The 15164-nt window shown below is 39.9% G+C and overlaps 1 protein-coding gene across 2 annotated transcripts in view; it reads left to right on the top strand.

Annotated features, from left to right (window-relative positions):
• Ttc26 (tetratricopeptide repeat domain 26) overlaps positions 1–15164 on the top strand; it is a 55557-nt gene that overhangs the window by 36209 nt on the left and 4184 nt on the right. The window contains exons 10-16 of one of the 2 annotated variants that reach the window (XM_010631692.3): positions 213–268; positions 897–950; positions 3382–3445; positions 5190–5278; positions 5598–5681; positions 6936–7005; positions 10188–10294. In XM_010631692.3, the coding sequence (XP_010629994.2) occupies positions 213–268; positions 897–950; positions 3382–3445; positions 5190–5278; positions 5598–5681; positions 6936–7005; positions 10188–10294 (524 nt within the window). The remainder of the gene's footprint in view (positions 1–212; positions 269–896; positions 951–3381; positions 3446–5189; positions 5279–5597; positions 5682–6935; positions 7006–10187; positions 10295–15164) is intronic. The other variant, XM_033764509.1, reaches the window with a different exon arrangement.

The raw sequence follows: 15164 nt of genomic DNA, 5'->3' as shown, positions 1-15164 counted from the left end.
GTGTGTGTGTGTGTGTGTGTGTGTGTGTGTGTGTGTGGCAGTGCTGGGGATCAAACCCATGGCATTGCACATGTTAGACAAAGCTCTTTACCACAAGCTATAGCCCCAACCCTGTTTTCTGTGACTATTTGAATATTAAAGGATCTTTTTGGGAACTGCTTCAAAGGCTTTGCGGATATACAGACTACTATAACTCTTAGTTCTTGTTTCAGATGATGTACAAGAAGCTTATAACTTAATTAAGGATCTGGAACCTACTACTCCTCAGGTAACTGAGAATGCTGAACAAGCACAGTGGGAAGGGCATGTTAGAGAAGGGTCCTGCTTGTGGGACCCCAGGAAAGGCCATATGTATTGATGCAGGCCTGTTCCGTGTGACTGCTCGGACTCTGATGTCATGCACAGTTGGCTCTTCCAAAAGACCAGAGTTGGAAAATAGGAAAATCTAGAATTTGAGTGAAAATGCCTGGGCATGTATCTTATTTCACTAGTATGCTTGCCTAGAACTTGTCTTCTTGCCCATTGTCCACCCTTAGCAGGCAGGGACTGGGCCTGTTAGGTGTGTCTGACATTGTGGGCTTTAAGTACACAGCAGGTATTCCCTTTGTTCAGTGACAGACTGGATGAAGATGTTTCCAGACCTGATGGAGCCTCGGCAAATATATTTCTCAAGTGCGTTAAAACCTTCACCATCTTTTGAGAATTTACAAATACGGTGAATTCTGTTCATGGCCATTTGCCTGCTGGAAATGAAAGTCTCATAATTTATTCAAGCCACACAGGGAGCACAGAAAAGTGACTCAACACGTGAAGTCCTGGTTTGATACACAGGATGCACTAGGAAGTTATCTCCCAGCTCCCATTCCCCTTAACCCATCAGTGGTGTTGTTTTCCAGGAGTACATCCTCAAAGGAGTGGTCAATGCAGCCCTCGGCCAGGAAATGGGTTCGGTGAGTGTGGAACCACTGCTATTCTGTACCATGTTGCCCCAAAAGCAAGACCAGGTCTTATATTAATTTTTGCTTCAAAAGACAAAATAGGGCTTATTTTCTGAGCATGTCTTATTTTTTTCATGCACCACAAGCTACATGTATTCATTTATATTTAAAAATCAATATTTATGTATGTACAAAACTACCTTTATTCAGATACAGTCATATCATCTTCTGGAACATCATCATAACTCTCCCAACCCTGAATTCCAGCCTGAATTTCTTGCGACTCCATTTTCCCACAGAACCGTTGATCCCAGTCTTTCATGTCCAGCAAAAGGCTGGGCTTAAATGAGCGCTTCTTGTCCACGTAGCCTGCTTGTAGTGCATTGATACAACACACGATGGACTGAATTACGAAGGTTCATATTAGACACAAACACATCGATTCATTCTCAAGTGTGCACATTATCTGTGCCTTGTGTCTGTACCCTGGTCATTTGGCAGTAAGTCTCAAGTTCATCTATTTTCAAACTTGTTTACAAGCCGGGCGTGGTGTCACGCGCTTGTAATCACAGCACTTGGGAGGCTGAAGCAGGAGGATCATTGTGAGTTCGAGACCAGCCTGGACTACATAGTGAGTTCCAGGTCAGTCTCAACTACATAGTGAGACCCTGTCTCAACCCCCCCACCCCCCCAAAAGATGTTTACCTCTCATCCAAAGGTGCCCACTTAAGTATTTACAAATACTTAATTATAATTTATATATCATTTAAGTATTAATGTCAATAATATTTATATTTAATTATATGTTAATATTACTATTTTATAATTTAATATGTTTGTCATATTTTTCAACAGATGCACTAAATGGGTTTGTCTAGCTGACAATTTTAATTGAGACTTATTATGGGGGTAGTGCTTATATTATGAGCAACCTCAAAAATAGGACTTACTTTCCAGTTAGGTCTTATTTTCAGGGAAAGATGGTAGTATACAAAGTTATAGACATGTGCAAAAGACCAAAATGAATATCAAAGTACAAGTAGACTTTTCTGCAGTTCCTTTTATTTCTCCATGTCCTCTAACCAGATCACTTTTTTTAAAAAAGAATTCTGTTGTTTAAAGACAAGAAAAAAGGGACTTAGCTCAGTGACATTGTGCATACCTCGAAAGCACAAGGTCCTGAGTTCAATTCTTAGCACCAAAAAAAATATAATAAAATAAAATTCAAAAATAAAAACAAGGAAAAGAACCCTCAATCCTTTCATCTAAAAATTACTGCTTTAGGGGCCGGGGATTTGGCTCTGGTTCAGGTGCCTGCCTTGCAAGCATAAGGTCCCGAGTTCGATCTCCAGTACTCCCCCAAATAAATAAATAAATAATAAAAATTAAAATTACTGCTTTGTTTTTTTTTAAATCCCTGTTTTTATACAGTACTTATATTTATAAAAAGATAATTACATGACTTTATTCAAATTTCCAATGATGTTTAAAATCTTGCTCATCTCTGAGTTTTAATTTTGGCATGTATAAAATGGGAGAAATTGTCCCTCTATGTAAGCTTTTCTTTTTCTTTAGATACTGGGGATTAAACCCAAGGCTTTGTGCATGTTATATATATAACTCTACCACTGAGCTATACTGCTATCTCTTCTAAGAGAACTTTTTATAAATACCACACACTGTAACATTAGTCTCATATCCATGTTAAAATGACATAGTAAGTTCTTTATTCTTTGAACTAATACCCTTTCTAGTGAGCTACAACTCCAGCCCTTTTTTATTTTTTTATTTTGAGACGCTGTCTAGCTAAGTCACTGAGTTGCCCAGGCTTGGAATAAATCTTTTTATCTCTGGTTCACACTACCTTATCTAGTCAATGGTCAATAAATACTTATTGCATAAATAAATGAGTTTAATAAATACTTCTTGTACCCCCAGCTCCTGCATCATTTCTAATATCTCATAAAAAGCATTAAATATTTATTGAATGAACGAGTAAATGTATTAATCCAATTAATTTATTCCAATTAATTTATTATTAAGTGGATACTTTTAGGATACAATTTGTGGATTTGTTGTTGTTGTTGTTTTGGTTTTTTGAGACAGGGTCTCACTATGTAGTTGAGACTGAGCTGGAATTCACTATGTAGCCCATGCTGGTCTCAAACTCACAGCGATCCTCCTTCCTCAGCCTCCGGAGTGCTGGGATTACAGGTGTGCCACCACGCCCGGCTACAATTTGTGGATTTGATTTTGTTCTCTTTCATCTGACCCAGCATAACTTTTCATTTTATTTTAGGTTATCATTATCTAATCGCTTATGCTAATAACAATTAGCATTGTTTGGGTATGATTTAGAACAAAAAGCATGTTAAATCCTGACATGGTAGAACCATGATAGTTTTGCCTTATTCCTCTATGTCAGCTCTGTTTTCTTTTTCAGAGGGATCATATGAAAATTGCCCAGCAGTTCTTCCAGTTGGTGGGTGGATCTGCGAGTGAATGCGGTATGTCTGAGATCTGTACTCCCAGCTGTCCTGACCAGTGAAGCTTGATTCCCATCTAGGGATGTTCATGTGTTACCTCCATGTTATGAAGTGGGAGTGAAAAGACAGAGAAGATTAGCATTAGGTCTTCTGAACATCTCTGCTAAAATGGAACAAGAAATAATTTACTCTTTAGTTCATGAGAATTTAAAAAATTTGAATCAGTTTTAGACATGAAATACTAGTTTTTATTGAATTTTCAACAGCTCCTTATGCATTAAGTCTTTGCCACATTGCAGATGTTTTTTTCCAGTGGCTTATTTGCCTTTCAACTTTGCCCATGGTATTTTTTTTCCTACCCCAAAATTAAAAAGTCATATTTAAGTTTACCTTTTCCATAATTATTTTGTACTTATGGATACCAAGTTTAGAAACTGCTGGTTATATAATATTCGCACATATTTTCTAAAAGTGACTTTGTGACTGCATTGTTTTTATTGTTAAAGTGTTGATTTCCTCAAGACTCAGTGCAAAATTTAAGCCATCAAAGGCTTAATTGCCAGTGTGAGCTGATATGGCTGCCTCTATCAGTTGTCTGTGGTTAGCAGCTCTTCTGATTAAGTGTTCATGTTGCTGGGCGTGGTGGCGCACGCCTGTAATCCCAGCACTCAGGAGGCTGAGGCAAGAGGATTGCTATGAGTTCAAGACCAGCCTGGGATACATAGTGAGTTCCAGCTCAGTCTCAACTACATAGTGAGACCCTGTCTCAGAAAACCAAAAAAACAAACAACAAAAAAAAACAGTGTTCATGCTGAACTGATTTTTCCATATTTTTATCACCCCCAGATAGTCGCAAATGTTTCACCAACACCATTTATTGAATAGTATTTTCTTTTATTTAGACAGGGTCCCACTTTGTAGTTCAGATTGGCCTTGAACTCACTACATAGTCCAGGCTGGCCTTGAACTCAGCAATCCTCCTGCCTCAGCCTCCCAAGTACGGAGATTACAGGTGTGCACCACCACACCTAGTTTGGGTAGTATTTTTTCCCCCTATTTCATTTGTTCATGCAACAAATATGTATTGAGGTATATAGCAGTAAATAAGAAAACTCCCTTCCCTTGTAGAGGCTCCATTTAGAAGGACAGACAGACTGGGAACAAAGTATATTATTGAGTATGTAGTATATCAGACTGTCATCTGAACAAGGAAGGCCTGTGTCTGGGGATTGAGATACTAGTCCCCTATAACTTCAAGCAGGAGGCTGACCTCAGACAGAAAGGTGGATCAGGATCAGAACCAGCTGGTTCTGTGGATTATTTCCCATTTGAGAGTGCTGCTAGGTTGTCTTAGACAAGTGAGGGGAGAAACCAAGTCACATAAAGGAGTGTGTGGATGTTGGAGTCGGATGAATGCATTGAAGCCTTGCAGAAGATGTGGGCATGCTGTTGTGAATGTACAGTGGGGTGTATGTTCACTGGAGACATTATCAGCCACTCTCGAGTACAGTAACCTCCATTATGCTGGGCGTTCATCCCCTTAAATGGAATCTATAATTCTGGAATCTAAATAATACCTTGAAACTCCTGTAATCCCAGCACTTGGGAGGCTGAGGCAGGAGGATCTCAAAAGAGAAAGAAAAATAAATAATCAATAAATCTTGGATTACATTGTTATCACTGAATTATAAAATAATTAAAATTTCAACTTAAGAGAATTTTAATTTCATGAATGATTATGGCTTCTTTTTCTCCTCCATTTCAGATACAATACCAGGGAGGCAGTGTATGGCTTCCTGTTTCTTCCTGCTTAAGCAATTTGATGATGTCTTGATTTATCTCAACTCATTTAAGGTTAGCTTAGCATTGTCTATGACTTTGTGCATGAAATACTATATATAATATGTGAGAAGTTAAGAAACTTTTACAGATAACACTTTTTTCTCTATTTCCATTAGTGGCATCAAGGAATTAATCTACCTTTTTTTTTTTTTGGTACCAGGAATCGAATTTAGCACCTTGTGCTTGCAAGGCAGGCAGAGGAACCACTGAGTTAAATCCCCTGGCTTAATCTGCTTTCTTAAGATTATTTTTATGTTTACCCAATAAAACTAATGGTTTTATATTTTATTTGTTAATGCTCAATGGGACCTGGCCTTGGGATGTTTTTCAGAGTTACTTCTGTAATGATGACATCTTTAATTTTAATTATGCCCAAGCCAAAGCTGCAACAGGCAATACGAGTGAGGGTGAAGAGGTGAGCACCTACTTTTATTTTATTTATCTTTTACTTAAAGGATGACATTTACTAGGGTACCTACTTGTGAAGGCATTTGAATGTTTCTATCTAAAATCATCCTTATCTTTTTCTCACTTAAATTAAAATGGTCAAGGGTAGAGGATTATTAGAGATTCTTTGTTCTTAAATTACATTAAAAACTATAATAAAAGTAGATATGTAGATTTTATAACTATATTAATATTTACCCTTTTTTGGTAACTTTTATAGACTGTACAAGGAGTGATCAAAATGTTTAAATTTTAAAATTTATTGCATTGGGCCGGGTGTGGTGGTGTACGCCTATAATCCCAGCACTCAGGAGCCTGAGGCAGGAGGAACGCTGTGAGTTCGAGACCAGCCTGGGCTACATAGTGAGTTCCAGGTCAGTCTCAACTACATAGTGAGACCCTGTCTCAAAAAAACCAAAAAAAAAATTTTTTTTATTGCATTGAAAGAGACATTAATCCCCCGCAAAATACTCCCTATTGCTTCAAACACACTTCCAACTCATCATTCTGGTGGCCACTTTCTGCAGCAGTTCTGGAGCCCTTCTCTTATGAGTGTCTTTACAAGGTGTGATCAGAAATACGGTGAAGGCAGTTGCTACGTGCCATCCAACAGAAAGTCATCCGCTTTACCAACTGGGTCTGGCACCATGCGATTTCTGGCTCTTCCCCAAAGTCAAAATGACCATGAAAGGTAAACATTTTGAATTGATTCAGGACAGCGAGGCAGCCACGACAGCACAGTTTAAGACTTTCACCAAAAGAGAACTCCCCGGCTGCAGTGGCAAGATGAAGGTACCAATGCCTTTGCAGTGAGTGGGACGATTTCGATGGGAATTGATGGCAGTATGCTTTACTGTAATCAGTTTTTTAAAATTTAAACATTTTTTGGTCATGCCTTGTATATGAATCATAATTATACTGCCTGGTAAGTTTTCACAAAGTGAGCATACTCATATAATCAGTACCCAGATGATGAAACAATAGTAAAAACCCTGTATTGACTTTTTAAGCCAGTCTCATTCCCGCAGGGTAACCCCTATCCTGACTTCAAACTTTATAGATTGATTTGTTTGAATTTTTCAGAATAGTTCAGTGCAATTCTATAATCCAGTCAAGTTTTGTTGTTACTCTTTAAGGCTACAGTGATCGTCGGTGTCAGGTGAGCTGATCATTATTACAAAACCATCCTCTGATTTATTCCCTTTCTTGCCTCTTGTCACAGGTGTTCCTCTTGATCCAAAATAAGAAGTTGAAAAATGATTATGTTTATCTCAGTTGGTTAGCTCGCTGCTGTGAGTCTTCGTTTATTTATTTATTTATTTTTCTTTTCTTTTTTTGATACTGGGGATCAAACTCAGGATCTTACGCTCGCGAGGCAGGCAGCAAAACCACTGAGCTAAATCCCCAGCCAAAGTCTTCTTTTGAACATTGCAACAGGAGTCCTCTCTTCTTTCCCATTGCATGATCTGTTTGAAAATGACATTAAGTGTTTTCTAATCTTTGCATTTTGTTCTATACAATGAGTAAACACTGAGATTGAGACTTGTTAATGCTATTGCTAAGTGTTGCTGTCTTAGTCACTTTCTCATTGCTAGGATAGAATACCCAACACCCGCAATTTAAAGCAGGCAAGGCTGATTTTAGCTCACAGTGTCAGTGCCCGATCAGCTGACTTAAAGGCAGAAAGTGTGGAAATTGGGCCTGGATGGAGAAGAGCTGCTTGGTCCATGGTGGCCAGGAAGGAAGAGAGGGGAGAAGGAGATGTTTTCCCAGGTCACACCCCAGTGACCGACCTCTTCTGAGCAGGCCCTACCTCCTAACTGCACATTCAGCTATGGGTTAATAAGTGGATTGATCAGTCCACTGAGGAGTACAGTGCCCAGAGCCACCTCTGAGACCTGAGGCTCTTGAGGATATTTAGATCCAAACCATAGCAGTTGTCAGTGTGTTATGTGAGTTTACTATGTGATTAGTTTCATTATTCAACGTTGACCTTCCTGGTACAGGCCTGTAAGATGTCAAGTCTTTCTAGACTCCCAGTGACAGAGTTGCATTGATTTAGCTTTTTTACTTTTCACACCTGAAACATGGAAAAATGTCAAAAATGTAATTTTTTGTACGTTATTGCCCATAATCTTTTGTGTCTATCATTGTATTTTCTTGTTCCTTGTTTTCACTCAGATTTAAATTTTCACTTCTTTGGCAGGGGAGTTTCAGACAGGGTCTCTGTGTAGCACAGGCTGGCCTCAAACTTGTGGCAGTTCTCCTGCCTCAGCCTCCTGAGTGCTGGGATTACAGGTGTATGCCACTGTGTCCAGCTTTTCACTAAGTTTTTATAGCCATGGGAAAGTTGCTTTTTGTTGTTGTTGTTTTGTTATCGGGGATCGAACTCGGGACCTTGCACTTGTGAGGTAGGTGGCAGCACCCCTGAGCTAAATCCCCAGCCCAGCCACAGGAAAATTTTAACAATTATATATTCTATATGAGGCTGAAACTATGAGTAAAATTGAATGATGATAGTTCTCTTTTAAGCAGATTGGCAAAGTGAAAAACTGCTACAAAGCAACCCAATCTAAAAGACATAATTATGTGTATCTTTTTTTTTTTAAGAGTAGGAAAAAATTATTGAGGGAAAGAAGGGGGACCAGATGAGCTGCCTGCCACCTTTTTTAAAGATATTTTATACAGCAAAGCCATATTGTCAGGCAGGTATAAAGTGGGACAAAACTCTAAGACCCAATGGAAAAATTACAAGGTGGGCATGAGGTGGGGCAAAACCATGACCAACCAATATGATTACAAGTACAGTCACCCAGGTAATATTAAGTGGGGGTCAAATAGGAGAGCAAGTCACATAGCAGGCATACAAGGATTTTCAGTAAAGGTGGGGGTCAGGGATATTTCCTGGAAAGACTGGGTTAATACTTTGGCCCCCCACCCAGGTGATTGATACCTATTTAGAATATCAGTCACTGCTCTTTATCCCCAGGGGAAGCATAAGAGTATAGTAGTTTCTCTCTTTTTACTTTTCTTTTTTTGTTTGTTTGTTTGTTTGTTTGGTTTTTGAAACAGGGTCTCACTATGTAGTTGAGACTGACCTGGAACTATGTAGCCCAGGCTGGTCTCTGTTTTTACAGTTCTGGCCTACAGTGAATGTGTCTTTATTGTCCTCCACAGTGGCTTCTTGCTGTGTTGGCTCCTTGAGCGCTGGCTACTTGAGGGCAGTCCTGTCTAACTGCCTACAAGATACCTAATTAACTTACCTGTGTGCAGTATTCCCCCCTCTGAAGAAGTACCCCTAACTGCTGTGAGGGGGCAAAGGGTGAAGACAGCTCTGGCTACTTCCAGCTGAAGCGGGTCCTAGTAGTTGGGATCAGCAGTTAGTTACTCTACTGAGGGTCTGTCTAAAGGTCTTCCATAGGCACCTGGCATTGTCATCTTGGTAGCTGTATAGCTTTTAAGTCTGGAGGAGACAAAGCCAAAGAAACAGTTAAGAATGCATGGGCCAAATTGTAAGGTCAGCAGGATTGCTATGAATATAGCCCACAAAGAAGATAAGGAGACGGTCCAGGGGACTTCAGCATCCAACACAGAAGTTGAATTGTACAGTTTAGTAGTTATGAGCGGTTTACAAGGTCGATCTGGTGGACCCCAGTAAATGAAGTCCAGCACATTTGTCATTGGTTCCATTTATATGACCACTGTGACCGCTTCGAGTTTGGCAGCCTATGTCTAGCATGACAATCATGAGGACATTTTCTTTTTAACACATGTGCATCTTAGTATGGAACTGTCTTTGAGTCAAACTCCTCCATTGTAGGAGTTCATAATGTCTAGCCTCTAACTTTAGTGTGACACTGTTTCGACTGTTCATCTTCTGAGCATCCCTAAATGTGGTGACACATGTAACATATACATCACATAAGTTCTTGAGAAAAACTATTATTTGACTGATTGACTAATTATCTCATGCTGGCTTGACATGTGTCTCTTATCACAAGTAGCATTCTGGAAGCTTTATCTTGAAATCCAGCAGCCAAAAAGGAGGGAAGTACCTTGAATAAAATACTCTGTCCAATAATCTCGGTGGAAGACCTCCACAATGATATAGGGGAAGAGATGTAACTCTCAAACCTGCTAGATATCCAGAATGCGAGTTCTTGTTCTCTAAAATCAAAGAAAGAATTCTAGGAACAACAGAGGTTAAGAGTAGGAAAAATTTATTGAGGGAAAGAAAGCTTCTGTCTAAGAGAGACAGAAGGGGGACTGGAAAGTGGGTTTCCCCTATGTGAATCTTAACTATTTTAGGGAGAGTAGAATTCTGGTAGGGAACTGAATGCCAGTATTGCCAGCTTTCCATGAGAGAGGTATCTATTACTGCTTTGTATATTTGGGCTATGGATTCATTCAAAGAATGATGAGGTGCAGAAGCAATTTCCTAAAAGACACCTTAAAACATTGTTTCTTTTTTTAGATATCATGAATAAGAAGCCAAGACTAGCCTGGGAACTTTATCTCAAGATGGAAACCTCTGGCGAGTCCGTTAGTCTCTTACAGCTCATTGCTAATGACTGTTACAAGGTGAGTTTAGTAAGAGGCAGATTGGAGATCAGCACCACATTGATGCATTGGCTAAATACTGTATTACAGAAAAGTGCCCTAGAGACTAGATGGCTATGGATGAAATTCGCATAGTGATATCAGAAATGTCATCCTTTTTATGAATAAGTGAACTCAGAAATGGGTGGGATTTCAGAGTTTTATGTGTATATGAAATAAGGATATAAAGAAAAGGTTTCAGAACCAGGGATTTAGCTCAGTGGTGCTGCTGCCTGCCTTGCAAGCATGAGGTCCCGAGTTCAATCCCCAGTACCAAAAAAAAAGAAAGAAAAGGTTTCAGATTTCTAAAGGTTTTAAATTTTTAGATACTAATCAAGTACAGGTATTCATTTGTTGGTTGGAAATTTGGTTCTAAAACTCAAGAAAGGTATCTCTTGGCATCTAGAGACATAATTGGGAATCATTGCCAACATGTTAAGTAATAATTGAAGCCTTCAAAAGCTGTGAGGTTGGGGGGGACAGTGTTAGTTCAGTGGCACCACACCTGCCTGGCAAGCTGCAAGGTCCTGAGTTCGATCCCTGGTACCAAAAAAAACAAGGGCCGGGGATTTACCTTAGTGGTGCTGCCACCTGTCTCACAAGTGCCAAGACCAGAGTTTGATCCTTGGTACAAAAAAAAAAATGAGATTTACCGAGTTAAGAAGTAGAGTGAGAAGAATTGTAAGCCAAACCTTGAGGAATACTGAGGTATAAGTGCCAGACAGAAAAGACAAAGGAACCAGAAAAAAGGTAATAAACATTCGTGTTTATTAAAGGATGAGCGCATGCGCACATGTGTGTGAGTGATGGGGGAAGAATAATGCAGGGAGCATTGAAAAGACAGGAGTAGTTTCGGATTTCATCATATAGATTAAAAGCTTTTTTTAAAAGCCTCAGATTTAAAAAAAAAATTTAAATAAAATAAAAAGCCTCAAATTCTGAAAATCCCTATTTTGGGATATTTTATCTTGTCAAAAAGACAGGGAAATGTCAGGTAAAAAGAGGCTAGTGTTAAGTTGTCAACAGGAGCTCATTTCAAAGTAAATCACTACCATAAAGAAGTGAATCGCCATCAGTGAAAATTTGACAATAACAGTTTTAATATAAGTTGCTGGCTGGCAGTGCTGTTAAGTAAGGTTGAGGAGGCAAAGGGAGAGAAAACATGAAAAGACAGGAAATGGTTTCAATTTTAGATATATTAAATCTGAAGTGTCTTTGGGGGTACCCAGCAGAGATGATACAAGTAAGACACTGAGGTGAGCCCAGAGCTGAATGTTTCATGTGAGGGATCAGAATTGAAGATGCAATTTTAGAAGTCAGTAGTAGCAATGATATTATTGCAGTACGGCAGAGAGAAAGGTTCACTCTTAAGTGGGGCATGGAACCGTATGAAACAGCAGTATTTAGGGGTAGAAATGAAAGAGAAAGAAGAATTGAGATGAAGAAAAGAATCAGGAACACATATAGTCCCAGCACTTGGGAAACTGAGGCAGGAGGATTGCTTGGCCCAGGGAGTTGGAAACCAGCTCAGGAAACACAGTGAAACCTTATCTCAAAAAATAAAAAAAGTATCCCAAAAATTAGAAGGGAAAAAAATTCTTTTCATTTCTCTTCTTCTTGTCCCTATTTATCAAAAGCTAAGGAAAGGGAAAGTCAAATTATACAGCTAGATAGAGGTGCACAAGGACTGGAAGATAGAAGCAGGTAGAGAGGAGTCTGATCAGAAAGCAGACAGCCTGTGAAACACAGACCACGGCCTTAAAATTTTGTTTCAAGACAAGAAAAATGTGTTGCTAACCTAAAAGAAAAGCCAGTATTTATAATGGGGATAGATGGAAAGTTTATTGCCTTTTAGAACCATGAGTAAAATATTTGTTGGTTGAGGAAGAGGAGCCATTGAACAGGGACAAAAAAAATCCACACAAAAAGGGAGGGCATTTTTGATGGAGGAAAGCACTAAGGGAGATGAGGAGGGGGTAAGGTTGAAGCTATAGGAAGACAACTGCTTTGCAGGACTCCTTGGCACTATCGGGAGTCTCAGTGGTCCCATAAGCACCTGCTAGTTTGCTGATTTCCCGAGAGGAATCGTACAGACACGCATACGTACAAGTCAGGACTGCACTGCTGCACATTAATCTCAGAGAAAGGAAATATCTATGCAAATATATAAATGCTAATAGCATAAATTTTAATACACAAATGTTACTAGCAGCTCTATTTGTAACAGTCTAAAACTGGAAGCAATCAAAGTCTTTCAGTGTAAAGTTATATTCATGGATAAGATTGATTACAGGACAGAAATAGCAGAGAAAAGTTATGTGTAGATGAAGGTTAGAGAAGTCAAAGCCCAGCTTTCTTGTCCTCCCTCTGCAGGGACTGTGCAGCCACATTTTTCTCTAGCTGAAAATTGTAGGGTTCTGTGCGGGATGTACTCATCCAGGAAAAGCAGGGACAACAAATAGGGGGAAAAGGGAGAATTAAGCCTTAATATGTAAATCACTGCATTAAATGTAAATGGTCTTGGGCCTGGGATTTAGCTCAGTGGTTCTGCCCGCCCACCTGCCTCACAAGCGCAAGGTCCCGAGTTTGATCCCCAGCACCTAAAAAGAAAGTCTAAATACCAAATGCTGGGGCAGGGATTTAGCTCAGTGGCACCATGCCTTCCTCACAAGTGCAAAGTCCTGAGTTCAATCCCCAGTACAAAAAAGAAAAGATAAATACAAATAAAAGACATATTGATTGGGCCTGGTGGTGCACGCCTGTAATTGTAACATTAGGAGGCTGAGGAAGGCAGATCACCAGTTTGAGTCCAGCCTGGGAAACTTAATGACTTAGCAAGACCCTGTCTCTTTTACTTTTCTTTTTTTTTTCTTTGGTTTTTCTTTTGGTACCAGGGATTGACCTCTGGTCTTTGCGCTTGCAAGGCAGGCCACCAAACCGCTGAGCTAAGTCCCCGGCCCTAGACCCTGTCTCAAAAAATTAAAAAATGTACTGGAGATGTAACTGAGTGTGAAAGCCCTAGGTTAAATCCCCAGTACCACCCCCCACAAAGACACAATAGATTAAAAAAGACTAAACTATGTGCTTTCTGTAAGAAATTCACTTCAAATATAATGAGATAGGCTCAATATATAATTTGTATATGTACCAGTTCCCCAAGGTAAATGTAATTATTAGATATGGCAAATATATACTATATTAATAAAAAATTTACAAAACAAATGTAAAGATATAGACCAGTCAAAAATAAACAGATGGAAAAAAAATAAATGGATGGATGGAAAAACATGCCATAAAATGGACTGGTAGTTTCTTTAACAAATACACACTATGCTTTTTATCCAGAGAAATGGAAACCTGTATCCACACAAATACCCAAATGTTAACAGCTGTTTTATTTTTAATAGCCACAAACTAGAAAAAAAAAATTCCAGTAGGTGAGTGGTTAAACAAACTTGTTGGGCCTGAAATACTACTCAGCAATAAAGAAATAGTGGTGAGTAGTCTGGCTCCATTTCCTGACGTTTGATGCTGATTAACCTTTAAGCTTCCCCCCTGCCCCTCCCCAGGGCCCCACATCTGGACAAAATGATAAAGCCCAAGGGCTGCTATCTTTAGTGCTGTTTGGTGATCAAAGCACACAACCCTGCCTGAGTGTTGGCTGCAGTGAAGCAGGACTGGCCCTGTTCCTGCATTCTCACTTGGCTCTGGATGCACTTGGGAAGCCTGCTCTGCTCCCTAGATACTCTAGATACTCTCTAGATGCTTCCATTATCTAGATAACGGAAAGATAAGGGAAACCTCCCTTATCCTTGGGGTGTAGATGGCATCCTCACTCTCAGCATCCAAAGCAAACTGTAGCAGAGCAGGTGAGGGGAGGTCCCTGCTGCCTTTGCAGGGTGACTGTAACAAGATTAAACTGTGGATATGTAACTTGGGTTAACAGGGACTTTATGCTGAGTGAAAGAAGCTGTTCTCGCCAGGCATGGTGGCACAGGCCTGGAATCCCAGCAACTCAGGAAGCTAAAGCAGAAGGTCCCCAAGTTCAAGGCCAGCCTGGGCACCCCTGGAGAGATCCTGACTCAAATAGGTGGGGGCTGGTGTATAAGTAGTTGTAGAACACCCCTGGGTTTAATCCCCAGTATCACCCCCAAAAGCCAATCTCAAAGGGCCCCAGGCTGTTTCACTTCCTATATATGACATTCTTGACAAAATTAGAGAGATGGAGAGCAAATTAGTGCTTGCTAGAGGAGAAGGGTGGTGAGCAGGAAAGGGTGTACATGTGACTATAGGCATAACGAGGAAAAGCACTGTAGTGATGAAATAGTTCTGTATCTTGGTAGTGGCTGCGCTTAAATGAATGTGATGAAATGGACAGGATATCAACACACAGTAACAATGTCAGTCTCCCAGTTTTGATTTTCACATAGCTTGTAAATCAATCAAGCAAATAATTAAAAGCAATATAGATGCATCTTACAGATGTAATGTTGATTCAGACAAATGCCAAAAGACAGGTCTATAGGCCAGGCATGGTGGCTCACGCCTGTAATCCCAGCACTCAGGCGGCTGAGGCAGGAGGATCACTGTGAGTTCGAGACCAGCCTGGGCTACATAGTGAGTTCCAGGTCATTCTCAACTACATAGTGAGACCCTGTCTCAAAAACCAAAGCAAAAAAAACAAAACAAAAGATGGGGCTATAGGCGTAGATCAGTGGGACAGCATATGCATACATGAAGTCCTGGGTTCAGTCCCCGGCACCTCCACCTTCTTTTATCTAAGCATTCATCTACAGCCTTTGTCCAAGGCTGAGTCTAACCAATAACAGATGCATGGCATTAAAATATTTGC

Source organism: Fukomys damarensis, unplaced genomic scaffold (genome assembly GCF_012274545.1).
Source record: "Fukomys damarensis isolate Sample0158 unplaced genomic scaffold, DMR_v1.0_HiC HiC_scaffold_16, whole genome shotgun sequence".
NCBI lineage: Eukaryota > Metazoa > Chordata > Mammalia > Rodentia > Bathyergidae > Fukomys > Fukomys damarensis.
Note: the sequence above shows the minus strand (reverse complement) of the source record. Positions and strands in the feature narration are given on the sequence as shown.